At 41.0% G+C, this 17,941-nt stretch overlaps 2 protein-coding genes and 1 long non-coding RNA gene across 6 annotated transcripts; 1 reads left to right on the top strand and 2 right to left on the bottom strand.

Moving 5' to 3' along the window:
- Window positions 1–3,245: 3,245 nt before the first annotated feature.
- Window positions 3,246–9,304, bottom strand: rx1 (retinal homeobox gene 1). The gene is made up of 3 exons (XM_088393630.1): window positions 9,001–9,304; window positions 6,152–6,396; window positions 3,246–5,639 (listed from the first exon to the last, which is right to left on the bottom strand). Exons 1-3 carry the CDS (start codon window positions 9,302–9,304, stop codon window positions 5,184–5,186), a joined length of 1,005 nt encoding a protein of 334 aa, XP_088249756.1. The 3' UTR covers window positions 3,246–5,183.
- On the bottom strand, window positions 9,289–17,934 carry matk (megakaryocyte-associated tyrosine kinase). Of its 2 annotated transcripts, XM_088393625.1 has the most exons (15): window positions 17,811–17,934; window positions 17,682–17,726; window positions 17,441–17,554; window positions 17,250–17,365; window positions 16,742–16,961; window positions 16,354–16,447; window positions 16,229–16,294; window positions 16,020–16,119; window positions 15,829–15,913; window positions 15,695–15,768; window positions 15,430–15,631; window positions 15,239–15,325; window positions 14,777–15,005; window positions 10,464–10,556; window positions 9,289–9,331 (listed from the first exon to the last, which is right to left on the bottom strand). In XM_088393625.1, exons 2-14 carry the CDS (start codon window positions 17,688–17,690, stop codon window positions 10,489–10,491), a joined length of 1,464 nt encoding a protein of 487 aa, XP_088249751.1. In that variant the 5' UTR covers window positions 17,691–17,726; window positions 17,811–17,934; the 3' UTR covers window positions 9,289–9,331; window positions 10,464–10,488. The 2 variants fall into 2 exon arrangements, with proteins under 2 accessions (XP_088249751.1, XP_088249752.1); XM_088393626.1 differs by lacking the exons at window positions 9,289–9,331; window positions 10,464–10,556 and having other exon boundaries at window positions 14,731–15,005.
- On the top strand, window positions 11,384–16,692 carry LOC148388450 (uncharacterized). Of its 3 annotated transcripts, none has more exons than XR_015862019.1 (4): window positions 11,384–11,412; window positions 15,442–15,606; window positions 15,684–15,787; window positions 16,043–16,692. It is a non-coding gene; the product is annotated as an uncharacterized LOC148388450 (long non-coding RNA). The 3 variants fall into 3 exon arrangements; XR_015862018.1 differs by lacking the exon at window positions 11,384–11,412 and adding an exon at window positions 13,009–13,086; XR_015862017.1 differs by lacking the exon at window positions 11,384–11,412 and having other exon boundaries at window positions 13,320–15,606.
- Window positions 17,935–17,941: the final 7 nt, after the last annotated feature.

The raw sequence follows: 17,941 nt of genomic DNA, 5'->3' as shown, positions 1-17,941 counted from the left end.
GCATCATCCATGTACGTTCCATAAAGTTATTTTCTAGAACCTATCGATTTTTTTTCAATTCTGTCGTTTATAATCCATAATATGTTGTTTGTGTATGTTTGACACAGTTTCATGCCACAGCACTGGCCACTGTTGCGTAATAATATAAAACTTTGTATGAAGGTAAAAGCTGTATGTGTGTTTCATACTATTAACACTACCATTGCATTTAAAATTTACTCTTGCAAATATTTTCCGTTTAGTGTTCTGTAATCAGATTACATGCATTTATGCGCATTTTCTCCCAGTAATTTCTCATGAGCGTTTTCTTTCCAAGGTGAGCATGTCGTTTCTCTTATCTACACATAGGTGGCGTGCTAAACTAACTGTCTCCATTATGTGGTTTCCACAAGAGTGATTAGTTCTCAAGATCCACATACTATTATAGTTATTAGAGGAGCTTCTGGTTGATGTTTCATGATAAAAAGATGCCTCTGTATAATGTCAATTTTATTTTGTATCACGTGAAAATGAATAAAACAATTGCTATTATAACTTGAGTTGCATCAGCCATTAAAATGAAAATAAAGGTATAATGGAGTGAAAAGTACTCAGCCAACTACTAAATTCGTCACTCGGCAGAATAAATGCAATCTGTTACTATACTCAACTCTGATACATACACATATGACTGCACCTTGAGTGGTGGCACTGATAATAATTGCACGACGACCCCCCCCAAAATTGACCCAATGAACTTCACTATATGTTTCATGGTTAGTGCGCCTATAGAAAATGCACACAGATCCACAAGTGTGAATGATGCACCTCCTCCTCTCTGTCTCTCCCACTCACTCATAGACACACCCAGGCAACACTGGCGCCAACCAGCAAATACCCCCCTCCCAACACCTTCAACTCCCCCCAGTGACCTATAATTATGTCATGCGAAAAAGCTGTCCCATTGAAAAGCTCTCTTAATCAAACCCAATTAATTCCGCTATTTTCCCTTATTATCCTCAGCGAGGAACACGTCTTCCCAATAAGACTGTTAACTCCAGCCGCGGCCTTTTCAGATCTGCTCGGGCAGCGGAGTGAAATAATGGACTGCACAATTAATCAATTAGTAATTAGGGACTGTTGTTCTTGATGGACACAAGGACTGTTGTGCATTGTGGGGATTAGTTTGTGGCTGTCCTATTTACATTTTAGTCAACAGGATTTAACTCTAATTGCCATCAACTTCACATTTAGACTGGAAAGTGTGAAAATTGAATTCTTATAATAAACTGGCAATGAGTCGCAGTGGCTGATGCTTTTTGTTTAAAGCAAAAACAATACAACAAAATTCAAACTTTTTGAGATTTTAGAGGTAAGTTCAACATTATTTTTAATGCTGACATTATTGTACCTAATGTAGTGACCAGCTAGTGTATGTCTATGTGTGCCATATGGTGGCCGATGTAACCTTGCAGGCCTTATGTTGTTCCACGCACGTGCATCGTCAAGGTCAAAAGAAATCTCCTCACCAGAGCCTTAGTTGTTGTGACAGAAGGCCGGACACATCATCTGTGCCATTGTGTACCCATGCAAAAGCTACTTTGTGTTGAAAAAGTCATTCGCTAATGGCCAGTCAAAGTCAGTTTGCGCATGGGAAGACTCAAGAAGCCAATAAATTGATTCTCTCATCAGCGCCATTGTGCAGATCGGATTAGTTATTGTTTTGGAGGAAGGAGCAAGATGCCTGTGATTGATGCAACAGCGAATAATGAATGCAATGGAAGCAAGAAAAAAAAAACTTTTTTTTTTAACCCTTACATAGCTGCTGTTTTTTCATATTCTATACAATGTTTTGACCAAGAATATGATCATAACTGTCTACATCAAATTATGAACTACAGATCTTTTTTTAAAATATATTAATAGCCTGGCTGACATTTGATAATCCTCAAATGAGGTCTCAGACGCTACAAGTACTTGTGTCTATGTTAATGCACCCTCTGACCTCTTTTGGAGAGGTCAACAGAGCAACAGTTGCATGCTTGCGAGGGAACTTGTGCAAATGTGGTGGAAACAAAGACAGTTCTCAGGACTCAGCACCTTCTTCAGCGCTACACAAACTTTAAAATCGCATATGCAAAACAATGTCGTTTTAAATAATTGCCTTTTTGTGTATTTCAGGGTCAGAACCACACTCATGTTTTTTTTTCCTTGCTGTCAAATCAGGTCCGATTTGACCCGAACAGCATTATATGTAAGGGTTAAATCGGATGTAATTCCTTTTTAGTGTTGTTGCTCTTTTCCCATGCTTTCCTTTGTGCTACTAACTGCGGCTCAACGCATGCCTACCTCAGCCCCTGGCTGGGACCACGGCCCCGAGCGGGCCCCAACTGAGCAGTGCCAAGTTGTCCGGCTAGTCGGTGCCCGTTCAGGCCTGGCCCGGCTCGGTTCGGCCTGGGTACTAATCCCCGGGCCTGTCAAAGGACCCCGCGCTGAACTCATCCTGCAACACAGGAAAACGCTCTAATTGGGGGATTTTCTCCATCATTAATTCCGATGAGCAGCCCCCCCCTCCAACATATCTCTCTCTCTCTCGCTCTCTCTCTCTCTCTCTCTCAGCTAAACAAATTATAACACAACTTTTACCCATTTTGTAGTTTAGGCAAAACAAGCAGCACTTGTGGAAAATGCCTAATCAACACAACAACTAGCCCTTGAAGTGTGACTTCTGCGAGATGTTAACAGAAACATGTCAACATTACCCTCTTCCTGTTTATCCACGCGCCTACGTACGTGCATATGTCCGTCCATCTGTCCAAGAAAGTGATGCACCTCACACGCCAACATGTGTCGCAGCGGCTCAGCCTGCAGTCCTCCTTGCCTGCTCGCCCGTTGGCTTGCTCGCTGGCTTGCTTGGGGGCAATTAGGGAGCTGGGCCCTGTGGTCAGAGGCCCCCCTGGGAAGCCCTGATTGATTGGAGTCTCATCTTCCTAACGGGCTGGCACCCTGCCATCTATGGAGGATTGGGAGGGGTGGAGGGGAGAAAAAAAAGAGAGACACACAGAGGGAGTTGGAGCACAAGTGACAAGCACAAGGAAAAAGAAAGAAAAACGTCTCTGCGCATGTATGTCAGATGATAACGATTATTCTCTTGTAATCTTGGATTGCTCTTTAGACTTACTGGGCTGAAAGGGGGAAGAAGAAAAAAAAAACGGTGGGAATGGGCACATGGGTCAACATGAAAGTGAGAAAGCAGTGACACATGCTCTATCAAACTATATTTATTTCCAGTAGATCTTGGTTCACATCTTTCCAGAATACACACCTCCATGTTCCAGACAAAAGGAAAGACATGACTAATTCTACGACATGTATTTCTAGAAACAGCATCACAGGGTTAAATAAAGAAACCCTGTGCCATTTGAAAAAAAAAAACATCTAGTGCAGTTTCGTCCATAACCTTTGGCTTATTCATAGTCCCAAATCACACATGTTGAAAGCTCTATTTGTGCAAGGTAGTCCACATTTGTCCACAGTTTGAGGTCCAATCAGATGTCTAAATAACAACCCGCAATACAAAAAAAAAAACAACACTTTACAAAGCAGAAATGAGCAGCTGATTGATCGATATATTCCGACCATTAAATTCGAGCGTCTTTACTTCAGTGACAAACTCAAGGACAGATGGACAAGACCAATATAGTGTCACCGCTGATCATAGCAGCTCCGATCGATGCCTCCCCTCCTTTGATTGAGAAAGAAACACAAATGGTTACAAGGGCCTATTTAGTTCTGCCCGAGACCGCCCCCCCCCGACGCCCATCCAGCAAGTGCAGACAAAGACAACGCACTTGGATCAATTGTGCTCAACAAAGGCTGAACTATGCAGGGTGACGCATCACACGGTGCTACCCCGCACGTACGCTCAGCCACCCAACACTGAGCTGCCAACAGGCTTTCTCCTCCAAAAGCCACTCAAGCACAAGAAATGAAGCAAAACAATTGTTTTTTTTTTCTTTATAACTTGCTACATTCCATCCCTCCCTCGTTAAAGCATGACAGCACACCAACAAAGCAACTGTGCATGATTATTTTTTGGTATATTCGCACTTAGAAGGTGCCGTCTTACCTCGGATTGCTGCCCTTTGAGGAATTATTGACTTTACAGTCAAATTTTTTTTTAAGAAGGGTTTTTTTGCCAGCCTTGACCTGCTGGTTTAAATGTACTTAGTTACACTAGTGATCTATTTCTGCCACTCTTGGTACCACCACTAATGATTCGACTTACAAGTAATTGGTGGGCCTTTGCCAGGACCGTAAAAGTATGGGTATCTTCCTCAACTGTAAAAGTTAAGGGTTAAAAAACCCCAAAAACTTTTAAACCGTCCTCGAGATAAACCTATAAAAGAGTATCAGAGCACACGGAAAATAAAATGAATTTGAAAAAGGCATACATTTGTAATTTATTTTATGACAATTAAATTGTTAAACTGAGATTAAAATGAGCTTTTTCGAGAAAGAAAAATTGAATTACATGATATTTTTTTTATGTGGGGTAGGGGTTATGAAAAAGCCAAAATTCTCCAAAAATTCCAATAAAGAGAATTTTTATTTGAATAATTTTCTGAGGGGAAAAAGGTATATTTTTTGAAGATGTATATTTGTAGTTTCACAGAAACAACGTTGAACTGTATGAGAAGTAAATGTTGTAATATTAAGTGGGGGAAAAAAGTATTTTAATTTTGATTTTGATAATTTAGTCAATGTCCAAAATTTTCAGCAGAAGTAGTCTTCTCAGTGCGGCCCTAATACTCTTTTGTACTTTACACTCCAATTAGCCTATTAACAAATTGGCAATTTGATTTAATTTGATTTAAAAAAACACTTTAGGAACAAAGGAAAGCAAGGTGGTGAAAGTAAGAAACAACCAGCAGAAATATGACATAGTAGATAACTTATGACATATTGAAGATGGATAAATGGTTATGGAAAGTATGGCCGCGCATTCAAAAAGGGCAGTTTCGAAATACATCACTCATCTTCTTGATGTCCTTGAGATGTAAAAAAAAAAAAAAAAAAAAGAGAGAGAAATAAGAAAAGTGTAAAAAGAAAGTCCCTCGATCCTCAGTTTAGAATCATTTTCCTTTGCATTGTGGGTAAGGTCCCTGCCATCATGTCAGCATTGTGAGGAGCCACGGAGTAAATCACATGGGTAGCCAGGTTTTATCCATGGACTGGATGTGTTCCTTGGCTTTCATCCTCAGTGCAGCAATACTTGAGCTGCGCTGGTCCATGTCCTCCAGCGGAAACTTGTCGGGGTACGGCGCCGGACACTGGTAAGGAGGCGGTGCCGCCATACTCTGCATTCCCTGACCCATGGACGGATGAGGGCTGGAATTGAGGAAGCCGTGGCCGGGGTAGTTGGGCTGAAGGCCCTGAGCCTGGCCTATGAAGCCCGGGATGCTGTGGACCGACGTGGCGCTGGACAAGGGGGAGGTCAGCCAAGGGTCCAATGGGAGGGAGTTACTCATGGGTCCCATGGCGGTGTGGACCGGCGCCGATCGATTGAAAGACAACATCGGCGCGTCGTGGAGCTTCATGGTGCTGGCGTCCATTTTCTCTTGACGTCTCCATTTGGCTCTTCGGTTCTGAAACCACACCTGGAGATTGAAGACATTGTATTAATTTCTCCCCAACAGTCTAGAATTATTTTCCAGTTGGATTTTAATTATCAGTCTACGGTTGTCAGAATATGCCGACTCGGATATGACGTCTCGATGTGATAGGATCACAGCAACTGGAGACACTGGAATCTCTTAAGGGCCAGTATGTTTGGACACACACGCTGCGACTTGCAATTATCTGGTGTAATCACTTGACTTGGCAAGCAAGGCCAAAGACTTGTTGGCATGATGCTCAGGGTTAGGATCCCAGGTCAGGTTTTAATAATACATACATGAACATGGGTCCCCGGCTGAAAATATTTGAAAACTATTATTATAGAACTAAAGGTACATCTATTCCTACTAGTTGCTATTTGTAAATTAAAACTAGTGATTTTTCAGGTCAGTAATGAGTTGGGACTGATTTACATATATATTACTATGTTATGCACTGGAAGGATTTGCGCTTAACCAGACGTCAAAGTTTGAATTGAGGACACTGATCCTACCTGAACCCGAACTTCAGGTAGGTTGACCTTCATGGCCAGCTCCTCACGGCTGTACACGTCAGGGTAATGGGACTTCTCGAAGGCACGCTCCAGCTCGTGCAGCTGGTAGGTGGTGAAGGTGGTGCGGTTGCGTCGGTGCTTCTTCTTGGGCTGATCGTCCTTGCACGGCTCGGGTGACTTGCCTTCATCGCTCTCGACGCTCTTTCTCAGTTCCTCATCGCACTTGTTGGTAAACAGGTCGGCATCTGCACAAAAACACGAGGATAACTACTTTATTTTTTCATAGGCCTGGCCACCAGAGGGCACTATAATATATAGTACATATAATATGTTTTTATACAGTATATGACCATATTTTTATATTGTCTTCATATACATTTGTGTTTTGCGAGTTTGCTAAATTGCTAGTTTTGTTTGCCGAGTGTAACTAACATTTACATAAATACACATCTAGTAGAACTAAAGAAAGTAATGTGCACATTCCAGACAAGCAGCCATTAGTTGGACACATGCATCATTAAGCTACTGAACATGAGTGAAGCCATCAATCCTCTCAACCTCAATGAGGCTCGTAAACACTGCTAATCGGATTTGTTAAACATGTTTCCACTCTTTATCTGCTCCTGAAGTAACGAAATGAAATGCTGCGGCCTGGATTGTAAACATTGTACATACAAGATTATGAAACAGAATTATCTCACATTGTACTAGAAATACATTCACCAACATTGACAGGTGTAAATTGCAGTGTCAGACACAGAAGCAGAACACGGGCCTTGCTCAAGAGCACCTCGGGAGTAGTCGGGAAGCAAACTATTATCACACTGCAGCAAGACTTGAAAACAAGTCCATGTCGTTACAGACAGACAGTCTCAGTTCATAGCAGAGCATCAAAGAGGTCATATGAATTCAGTTGCTAACCAAAACAGGAGCACAGAGACGCTTATTTTTTTGCTTGTTTTAAACGTCAGTTTCTCTTCTCTCCTCCCCCATCTACAGTTGAATTGGCCGCTCAATTTCGGCCACAATGAAACTTCTGCAAAGATGGTGGCCACTTGTCACATTGGTATATCGAATGTAAAACTGTTGATTGCATTCATTTCCAACGTTCCACTTGGTAGCCTGTATGACATCATTGTTTGGAAAGAGCAAACGAGTGGGCCATGTAGCAGCCGGCTTGTTTTTCGGTGAATGAGACGCGCCGGTGGCACATAAAGGAGGGGTCGTGGTGCTCTTTCAAGTGGCGAGCTGGAGCGCGCCCGGCGACAATGCTGGATGCGGAGCTTGCTTTATCGAGCTCTCATTAAGCAGCCATGACAAAGGCCGAGCTGGGACAAAGGCCTGAGGTCGGGTGTGGTTCAGCGACCAGCTCTTGTGCCTGTCAGCCCATCACAGCCGCGAGTCTGAAGGGTGCCCACTGTTTAGCAGCCAGCACACAAGGGAGGGCAAGTGGGGAGTTCTGGGGCGGGGGCAAATGACACCCAACTTGGGAAAAGTTGCTCATCCAAGGGGAAGTGGCCTGACTTGATGGGACAGTTACATACTGTATAAAGAAGTGATGTCATTGCAACTGGCCTCATGGACTAGTTTTGATAATGTGCAATTTTACATTCGGTGTTTAAATATTCTTTGGGTAGCATAAAATATACATTATTTTGTTATTAATTTTTAAAATTATTCGTAACGTTTTGTATGAAAATACTTAAATGTAAGCTTGTTGAGTGTGGCAGTTTGCTTACACTTACTGCCACCTACAGGTGTGGAGTGCAACAACATCACAGTACAGTTACATAAAATCGAGAGATGTCGCCTCCGTGGGTGGGCATTCTTTGCAAATGGTCACCTATGTTTTCTTTTAGTACTCAATATGTTTTATTTTCAGTTTTATTTAAATAATATATATACTGACGTGTTTGTTTGGTGGCTTAGTTTATTCAGCAAAGTGGGTTGGCGAGCGAAAACTACATAAGCAATTGCTAATTAATTTTTGGGGGCACTCGGGATAGATACACAATCAAGGGGTGAATTACGTTACGATTTGCTTGCATTGCAGCCAAATGGGGAGTGAACCAGCAGATGAAGCTTCGGCTATGCGTCAGTGAAAATAATGCACTTTACTGCCACCCACAGGACTGAATTGGAACAATTCACTTAAATTGTTTGACCTTGGCATTTATTTTGCCTAAAGTACCAAATAACATTGGTTGCTATAGTGTCTTCTGATTGGTTACAACGGCCGTTGCATGACAGATGAAACCGCCACCTGTTCAACTGGACAACAAACCCGTCACTGAGGAAAAACATATTTTTAAAAACAATGGTGGATAAAGCTTGAATTAGAATTCTGATCATTGTTCATATGTATGTATTCCTCTCAAATTCTTGGGAAATTAATATTTGTCATGTCTGCGCCACAGAGTCATCAACCACCTGTCAAATGTGAAGACAGCTTCAGATTAGATGTCAACATAACATCACGATGACAACAGAACGACGGCCCGTCCATTCTAATCTGTGCTCAACACAAGATTAGGGGGGAATTCCACAGGGAGATGGGATTGGACTTCAGGGTCATAAACCCCCAATACCATCTTGTTCTGTGATTTATCTCGCAATCTCACCCCACACAGCTCATTTATTGCAATGCTCTGGACATGCTAACTCGACGAAACACATTGATTTAAAATCTGCCCCAGTGTCAACATTGGTGATGTTTTTACATTTAATCAGGGAGTTTGAAGTCATCCTTTGGTTTTAAAAAATATATTCAATTACAACAAGCAGTAAAGACTGACTTCCTGTCTCAGTAAGTGTCCGATACGCTCCACACTGCGTGAAACTCTACTCACCCTGAAACTGGTGCTGTTGCTCTGAGTTATCATCCTGAAGTGGCCCAAGGTTACCACTGAAGGACGGGTGGGACTCGAGCTGCTTCCCGGAATTCACCAAGTCCTCGACGTCCACCTTCTGAGGCCCCGGGACCCCAGCGGGGCCGAGCAGGGAATCCTGGTCTTTACTGAATCCCAGAATGACGTCGATGCTGTGGACGTGGCCCCCCACCGTGACGCCTCCACCTTTGGCCAGGTCGTGGAAGTTGCTAGGCGAGAGGCAGCTGTCGTCCACCATGCTCATGGTATCCAGTGATAAATGCATCCGAGCGTGTGGGCCCCTCAGCGGCTCCTGCGGCCAGAGGGGAGGAGGCCTAATTGAGCGACGCCGTGCAAATAGGAAGGTCAGAGATCACCTCGTTACCTCGAAGGAAGCCTGACGTGCGTCTAAACCCGCTTAGCTGTGGCGGGGGGTCCTAAAGTCTATCCCCTCTACTTTCAAAGTTTGGCCCATTAAGAGGACACAAACCCCTCACCGGTGACTTTTAGCTTATAAATTGAAGCGACTGCAGCCAGAAATCTGTCTACCTACAGAATCTAATCACACCGGATATTGAGAATGTCCCACCAAAGTGAATTAGAAGCAATGGTGTTGTTACACGCAGGAGAGTGATTCTCAAATGTCCATCCATACGTCTTTTATTTTGACCGATATTTTACTTAGCGTAATATAATATTATGAATATAACTTTTGCATATTTTATGAGTATCTATTAATCATTCTTGTTGTGAGAGCAAACGCTGGCAAAAATTGTAGATTTCCTAATGCAATTTAATCTAATCTATCATCCATCATCCCGCCATCAAAGTTTCAGGCTTTATTCTATAAACTATAACTTCTTAAAACTATTTTGCAAGTTGGTATGTACTTGAATACTACCAATTTCCTTTTTTATACATGAATCAATTGGCAGTATTTTGTTTGCTTTAAAAGAACTTTTTAAAATTGTTTTTACTAACATTTCACACAAATTTGTGCAGCATTGAATACAAACTATCTGCAATAAAGTGTTGATGGTTCATTTTATTTTACAGACTTGATTTTATGTATTAAATATTTTAGATTAATTAAAATATACTTAGAAATGTGTATATATTTGAACAAAATATTATTCAAAATTTGAAAAAAATGGTCGCTTTTGCTTTGCATACCTGATATCAAAATGATGTATTATTTGTTTTTGTTTTTTTACAATTTTTTCATTAAAAACAATTATGCTTCCCAGTGGTCTGGCAGAACAGTACAGTACAGTACAGTAGTTAAGGAGCAAATAATAAAATATAAATACATTTCTCAATTAAATATGTGATCAGAATGAAAGTACACTCACGAAATACTCTAACGACATGTCCTTGCATGCTCACTAGAAGCTAAGAGGCGAAAAAAAAAAGTAACAGTCCAAATGAAGCCCATGAGCGCTTACCTGCTGTTACAAGTAAACGTGTTGCTCAGTTACTGATGCTCCTCTCCTCCGGGATCCACCGTGCACTCTCACTCTGTAGTCCACTTTGCATTCCTTTTGAAAAAAAAAATACATATATATATGTAACATGCAAATCAGACAGACGCTCGTAGTCGAGTGCGAAAAAAAGTTTTGGGAGTGGAGTTCAGCCAGCATGCACTGCAGAGAAAACGCAAAGGAGAGGTGGGAGGAGGAGACGAGAGGTGGACAAGGCTGGTGGGAGGTGAAACAAGGGGATTAACGAGGAGGGGTTATTAATTGGAATCCTTCCCCTTTAAGAGTGATTGGCAGCTGTTTTCTGCTCAACTAATTGTATTAAATGTCAATTTCATTCACGGCCACGGGAGGAGGCCTCGCCTAATGAAGACTTTCTTTGGAGAAATTCTTTGTCTTTGGGACAAAAGATGCAATGAAAGTTTTCACTTGGCACAACCGGACGTCATTGTGTTAAACGGCGAGGGAAAGGAAACTTTGACATTAGAACACTTGTATTGATACAACAAAATAGAATCTAAGTAACACAAATTTCTATATTATGTTTTAAATTCTTTGATGATATTTTGTATCACTACAATGACTTTAAAATTCCCCTTTGGATTGTATCAATTCTGTTAAAAAGATTTAATCCTTAATTGTCAAGTGTGTTTCCTGTCTTTCCTCTGTTCCCAATTTGGGCCAGATAGTGGCTCACGTCAGCTTCGCCATATTTAGTTTAAACCCCGGAGAACAGCCGGTAATCTTAAAGCAGCCGACCTGAGAGCTTTTCAGGTTTCAACATGGAAGACTGTATTTTCTATCTAAGCTCTTCAGTGACGTATTTAACGATGACGTCTATTCAGAAAGACGTGACGTATTTCATGACGTCTATTCAGAAAGACGTGCCGAGATCCTCCTCAATGATGGCAGTCAGGTACGTGTGGTCAATTCCATAGACAGTACCTCAGTGGGCTTGTGATATGAATATTTGATTAGAGAATTCTAAACCCAAACTTTAAAAACAAAAATGGGGGAAAAAAAATAAAAAATCTCTACAGTAAGGTGAATCTGTAGTCAAGAAAAATCTACCCACTGTAGTAGAGAAAACAATTATAATTCCCCTCACATTTTCTTGGGGTCACCCAGTTCAAGGGGCCACCCGGTTTGGTTCCAGACTGCATGCAGCCTAGCCTATATGATGCCTTAGTAAAAAGTGTCTGCTTTAAACAAGGGGAGGACACAGAGTTGAAGAAGCTGATGCCAGCTTAGTGTCCTAGAAATCAGCCACGACTCTAAAGACACTAAAGAGATTTCCTGTGACCTCAAACAAATCTAAAGATAAAGTTAAAGAGAGAACATTTACGAGGGGGGACTGTCTCCGTGGTTACTCGGACGGCCGGACAAATGTTAAAGTAAAAACTATGGATGGTGCCAAGTGAGAAAGACAGTGTTTGTGATTGTCTTTATTAAGTTAGATCAACAAGTGAGTTAAAAGCATCCTCCTGTGTATGATGTACTTTCCATTAACCTCATTAAGGATTTGTTTTCTACGCCCGACAACACATATTGGGATCAGAGAAGTTTGCTTTGAATGTTCTGAACTCTTGTGACCTTGGCACGGTCATAATAAAAGTAGCCTGTTGTCGGTTTTTCTTGAGACAGAAAACAAGTTGAGGCTGAATAACAAAATCAAAAAGTTTTCTTTTTTTAAATTATCTGTCTTCATACGTTGCCACACCATTTGTGTCTAATCAGTTGCTTAAAAGTTATAATGCATCGTTCTGGTCCATTACAAGTTTATGCTTTAATTGTTCTTCTCGCGTTTTCACCATGCCACCATGGTTTTTAGAATATAGACATGATTCACAAAGTGTTTCAGAACTAACCAATTCAGTAAGTGAATAAAGAAAACATGCCTGTGGGTATTTTGCCATTGTCTGTCTACAAGTGTTGCTGCATTGTTTATTTTCAAATGTTTATGAAGATTATAAGCCCCACTGATTATTTGGTAGAATAAAATTGCAAATTGATTAATCAACCGATTACAGGCAAAACAGTTTTACATTTTGTTTTTGGTTTCTGTTTGCTTACCTTTGGAGCAGAGTGAAATTTTGATAAAAAAAAAAAAAATTCAACCAATTTCTTTCAGAGGATGTTTGACTGTCTTGTGTTGTAATATGTTAACATATAAAAATGTAACTTGAAAGTTTTTGTACCACTATCTCCCTCTTAAAGGGGACGTTTTCTCGACAGTTTTCCATTCACCAATAAAGAATGAACCACAATATTTACAAGTTAAACTTCAACTCTCTTAGTCGCAACAAGATTGCGGCGATTATCCTGCTCCAATTTTGCCCTTGCAAATCTCTGCCCTTCGACTGTTCAACTATTTGCCTGTTATCCCGTGCATAAATTGGTTAAGGGGGCAGCAGTGTAGTTTTCAAGCTGCTTGGTTTTATCAAATGACAACTTAAGACGCCCTGATCCTATTAAAGGTAAAAGCAGCTAACGTGTAAATGCGCAGTGTCAGCTTACCCCGAGTGGTGCACAGACAGGTTGTGTGGAGATGGCGCACCAAGGAAGAGGAGGGAAGAGTGAGGTAGCGAAGGTGATGTTCATGTGATGCTTTTAAGACATGCATAATGTACTAAACAGCAAAGATGCACTGCTTTTAACACAAGACACGCGTAATGTACTGAACAGCAAAGAACGCTTCTTTGAATCAGATGTTCTTAAACTCCTTGACCTCTAGGGGCTAACCTTTTCCTGTACAAAATGGCCCATTCAATTATCTACATAGTACTGTATTTAATAAGTTGCATTGTATTTTTATTCATATATTATATTATTTTTTTGGGTCTAACTGTTACGACATCAATTGTTTTGATATAACCAAAGAATCATATTGTTTTATTAATTGGTGTATGCAATTCTTATACAACTTAGCTAATGTAACTTTTCTTGAAATATCAAGACTTTTTTTATATAATGAAGTCTTATACAACTTTCCTAATGTAACTTTTCTTGTAATATCAAGACTTTTTTATAATGAGGAGAATACTTTTTTTTTTTCTTTTGGGAAATTCCTCACCATTTTCATAATACTGAATTTTGGTCTTTGTTATGAATACTGTTGTAATACCAAAACCACTTCATAACAGTTGGTAAAAACATGTTTTTGATACTAAATATGGAATTAATTGCAACTTATTTATTTACCAAGTGCTTTCAAATAGAAATAGAATCATTGCCGAATAAATTCAGCATCTCAAGTTTGAGCACGACCTAATTATTGGCACTAAAAGGCTAAACACACAAGTTCTTAGCGGGATTGTGGCTAGTTGGCAGGTAATCAATGCAACTGCTCCACTCAAACGATCTAAACGACTCAAGTTAAAAGCCACCTACTGTATATCCGGTCAGTGGAGACAAAATGATTCAAATGAGTGCACATGCGGATTTGAAACTTTAAAATCTAATAAATAGTATGTCACATAGTAAATAATTACTTGGAAAGTACAAAATAATTTTTAAAATGCCCAATAAGTGATTGATGGATTTTAAAATGCTCTAATGACAGATAAATAGCGATAAAGATGGACTGTGAAGGATATTAAGTGCTAGTGAAAAGGTTTTGATGCTCTCCGTGACTTAATGGTCATTAAACAGCTTGTTGTCTGTCAGTCAAACAGAAAGCCCACCTTGGAAGGTATTAGATGCACCATTAACATATGGCCAATGGGATAAAAGCACCAGTATGTCCTGTGACACAAAAACAGCCCAGTACACGGCAAGCAAAAGTAAATCCTTCACGCAACCCCATCCAATCTTCTATTATTATTATTATCATCATTTTCTACATTTGGTTTTGCAGTAAATCCTTGTGGAGGAAATTGCAGCTCATCCCCATTATGGGTCTTGAGAAAAAAAACCAAAAAAAAAACCAGGGAGCAGATTGAAGCAATGCTGTACGCTGGTTCATTTGGCGATGAGGCTCAAGCTTCAATTTGGGTTCTCGTCTCGCGGGACGAAGACAAATACCGAGCTTACGCTGACTTAAATCTCCTCAATGCGCTCATCCGATGTGACAACAATCCAGCAAAAGACTTGACTTCATTTTCTGCTGACTCCTCAAGTGAAATTGCTCCAAATAACATTTCATTACATGCAGTCATATCTCATTTGTAGGTGTACCTTAAGCTTGAATGTTCTGTCGTCCAAAATATTCATAAAGAAGTCTTAAGTGGGTGAGAACTATCCAATAGATGCAAATTAAACACTGTGAGTGGCATATCCACCTCCACATCCAGTTGCACGCCCGACTCCATTTTGATGTAGCGACTCGTAACCCGGGCTGCGTTTGGCCATCTCTTCTTCTAATTTCTCCCTCATTTTATGGAAAGTGGGCCTTCTGCGAGGTTCCTTGGCCCAGCAAAGGGTCATGAGGGCGTAAACAGCGGGGAGACAGTCCCGCGGTGCCTCCATACGATAGCCACCCTCCACTCGCTCAGTGACTTCCTTCAAAGCCTGCCGCATCAAAGACACACATGGAGGAGAGGAATCATTCTTTAAGCACTTTGATAAGTTAAATAAATTAACAAAGGCAATAAGGGGTCAAGGGGGTATTGGCCTGATTGGAGCCCCAAAGAAATTAAAGACTAAAATACAGTACAATATAATGTTGACAAACAGTAATCTGTTCAGTTAATACGTTTGTGTATAGAGGAAAAGTGAGATATTGTGTTTATTACAAATTATACCATCTTTGGGTATGGTTGACGGCCATAGGAGAAGATTTCCCAGAGAAGAACGCCATAACTCCAAACATCTGATTTTGTGGAGTATTTCTACACATTTAGAAAAATGGAAATGTATTTAAGATCCTTTAGTTTTTCTACAGTGCTTGTTAGGAATCTGTTTACTAGTATGACTAAATACTGGAGTCAGTAACCTGTTTCGTCAGAGCTTCAGGGGCACTCCAGCGGACGGGCAGTTTGGCACATTGCTTATCCGACACCCTCGAGGCCGCCCGAGTCAGCCCGAAGTCGCCGACCTTAGCCACGTCGTCGTCAGAGATCAGGATGTTGCGAGCCGCCAGGTCTCTGTGGACCAGCTTCTTGGATTCCAGGTACTCCATTCCCTGACACACGTCGCTGCACACGCACTGTATATAAAACAACTTTTAAAAGGCATCTTTGCACACAGGCACAACTTACAGTGCAAAGCGAAGTAGCTGCATGGAGTTAATGCATGAACGTCCTCTTGTCCTCAGAAAGTTTGACAGATTTCCCTACGACACAAATTATCTGGTAAGAGTCGTTATTCTACACGCTGGTAATCATTCATATACCTTAGTCATGAGCTCTGTGACAATAAGAAGGCCTTTGTGCAAGATGACTCCCAGCAAGCGCACCAAGTTTTTATGTTGGAGCTTCCTAGGAGCCAAATTAAAACAAGATGTTCCATGTGGTTATGGATACACTCCTGTGAATTTAATATGAAGTTGGAAGTGTTTGATTGGAATAAGAATGGATGTCTCACGTCATCACTGTGGTCTCCTGCAGGAAAGCCTGAGCTGTGACATCACACTTAATGGTCTTTACCGCCACCTTCTGGTGCAAATATTCACCTTCGAACACAGCTGGAGGACATATGAAGAATTTAATTAGCAAACTCTTAATAGCTGAATAATTAGGAAAATTAGAGAAATGAATTGGGATTACAAATGGCTTTATCTGAGAAAAACTCACCGCCAAACTCCCCCTCCCCAATGGTGTGGCCCAGCTTCAGTGCGCTGATGTCCAGCAGCCATCCAGCTACAAAGTGGACAGACACATGATGACTTGGAAAATAAATTCCAATTAATTCTCACTACCTTTTGTCAGCTCCATCTCAGCCGACTTTGCTCCGTGTTTTGGTTTCGGCTTCAGTAGTGTTTGAGCAAGGGCACCCTTGTTTTTTGAGTAGAACTGTAAAGAGGGAAACAAAACACTGTCAAGAGGTGATTCACGTGCAGCGCATGAAAAACACATTGTAATATTCCTCTTTAGGCTCCGCTGGTTTGTGTTCCTCATTTTGAGGTTAGAAATAAGCCTCATTACATAAGATGGTCAAATAAAGGGTGACCACACCATGTTGTTGTATTATTGAAACATTTTTAGGTGCTGGTTCTTTATCATCCATTTGTAGAATAAACAAAAATTAAAATAAAAAAAATAAAAATAACATGAATGCAAATAAGGAAATGAAATAAAAGTGTTTACCTCAATCATGTCAATGAGGTTGTAAAAGTGCTGCTTGTTGTCAATAGTCACTTTGCCGTCTTGATACATCACTCGGTAGTGCATGACTTCCCCGCAGGCGCTGACGCACAGAACGTAGTCGCCAGGGTGTCGGATTGACTCGCGCACCAGGAACAGGCCGTCCTGAGCTGGTTGCAGCTTGCGAACTGCCTCTGCGCCCGAAATCTTCCCGTGAAACCATCTAATGGAGGACAGATAGATGGTATTTAAGACTTAAGGCTGATTCAAGTCATGTGACTTTCTTCCTCTGGTTCCAAGTTGCTGGAAAAAGTCCCTACATTTGAATTTGACCTTTCAAACTAGGACTGGCTGCAACTCCAAAAGATCAGATCTAAGGTTTTAACAATAGAGGAAGGATCATGACATGACATGATAAACTTCTTGAATGATTCCCGCAAGGGCTTACAAGAATTCCCCTGTGAGAAAGAAATGTGTCACTCTGTTGCATCCCACACAGCGGCTTACGTACGGCATGAGGCTGAGGCTTGGATCCACTCGAAGAGCTTCTCTTTCCCGCACGTCGGCAACATTTATGATCCCCTCGTCTCCAGTGGAATTGTGTTTGGCCTTGTAGCATTTCTTACTCTGCAAAAAAATATAAACGGAGGGTTTCTAAGTTTGACTACAAAACTTGATTAGGACTCTTGTTTTTTTTTTTACCGTAGTCATGGCAACAATAGTGAGAATGTCTCCTTTGTGATACAACAGCTCCCCAGGTTTGGGTTTCCTGTGGTCTCCCTTGGCAACACATTGAGTACCGGTGGTCCAGCTCATCTGGAAGTGTTGCCACAACTCTGATGTCAAGAGCTAGAAATATTCAACTTTTTCAAATATATTGACGATTGGGCTACTTTGGATTGGATATTTTGTTTACAGCATGCATATAAAAAGAAGCAGCTACCTTTGCCATGAGCAGGTCAGAAAGTTTGGAAGATCTGTTCAATATCTGACAAAAAGGGAAAATTAATTACCAGTAAGAGGCAGATTTTTTATATATAGTATATATATAGGTTTCTAAATGTTACATTACCTGATGTGGACAGACAGCTTCCTCAGGAATAAAATGTTTTGCGGCATTTCATCTCATTGTGTAGCGATAATGTCCATCACAAGTGGCCAAAGACGCATTCCAGTGTTTCTGTCACAGCACTTCCTCAATCT

The sequence above is a fragment of the Syngnathus floridae genome, chromosome 13, assembly GCF_059516105.1.
Source record: "Syngnathus floridae isolate MCC-2025c chromosome 13, RoL_Sflo_1.0, whole genome shotgun sequence".
Classification (NCBI taxonomy): domain Eukaryota; kingdom Metazoa; phylum Chordata; class Actinopteri; order Syngnathiformes; family Syngnathidae; genus Syngnathus; species Syngnathus floridae.
This window is presented reverse-complemented; position numbering and strand designations above follow the sequence as displayed.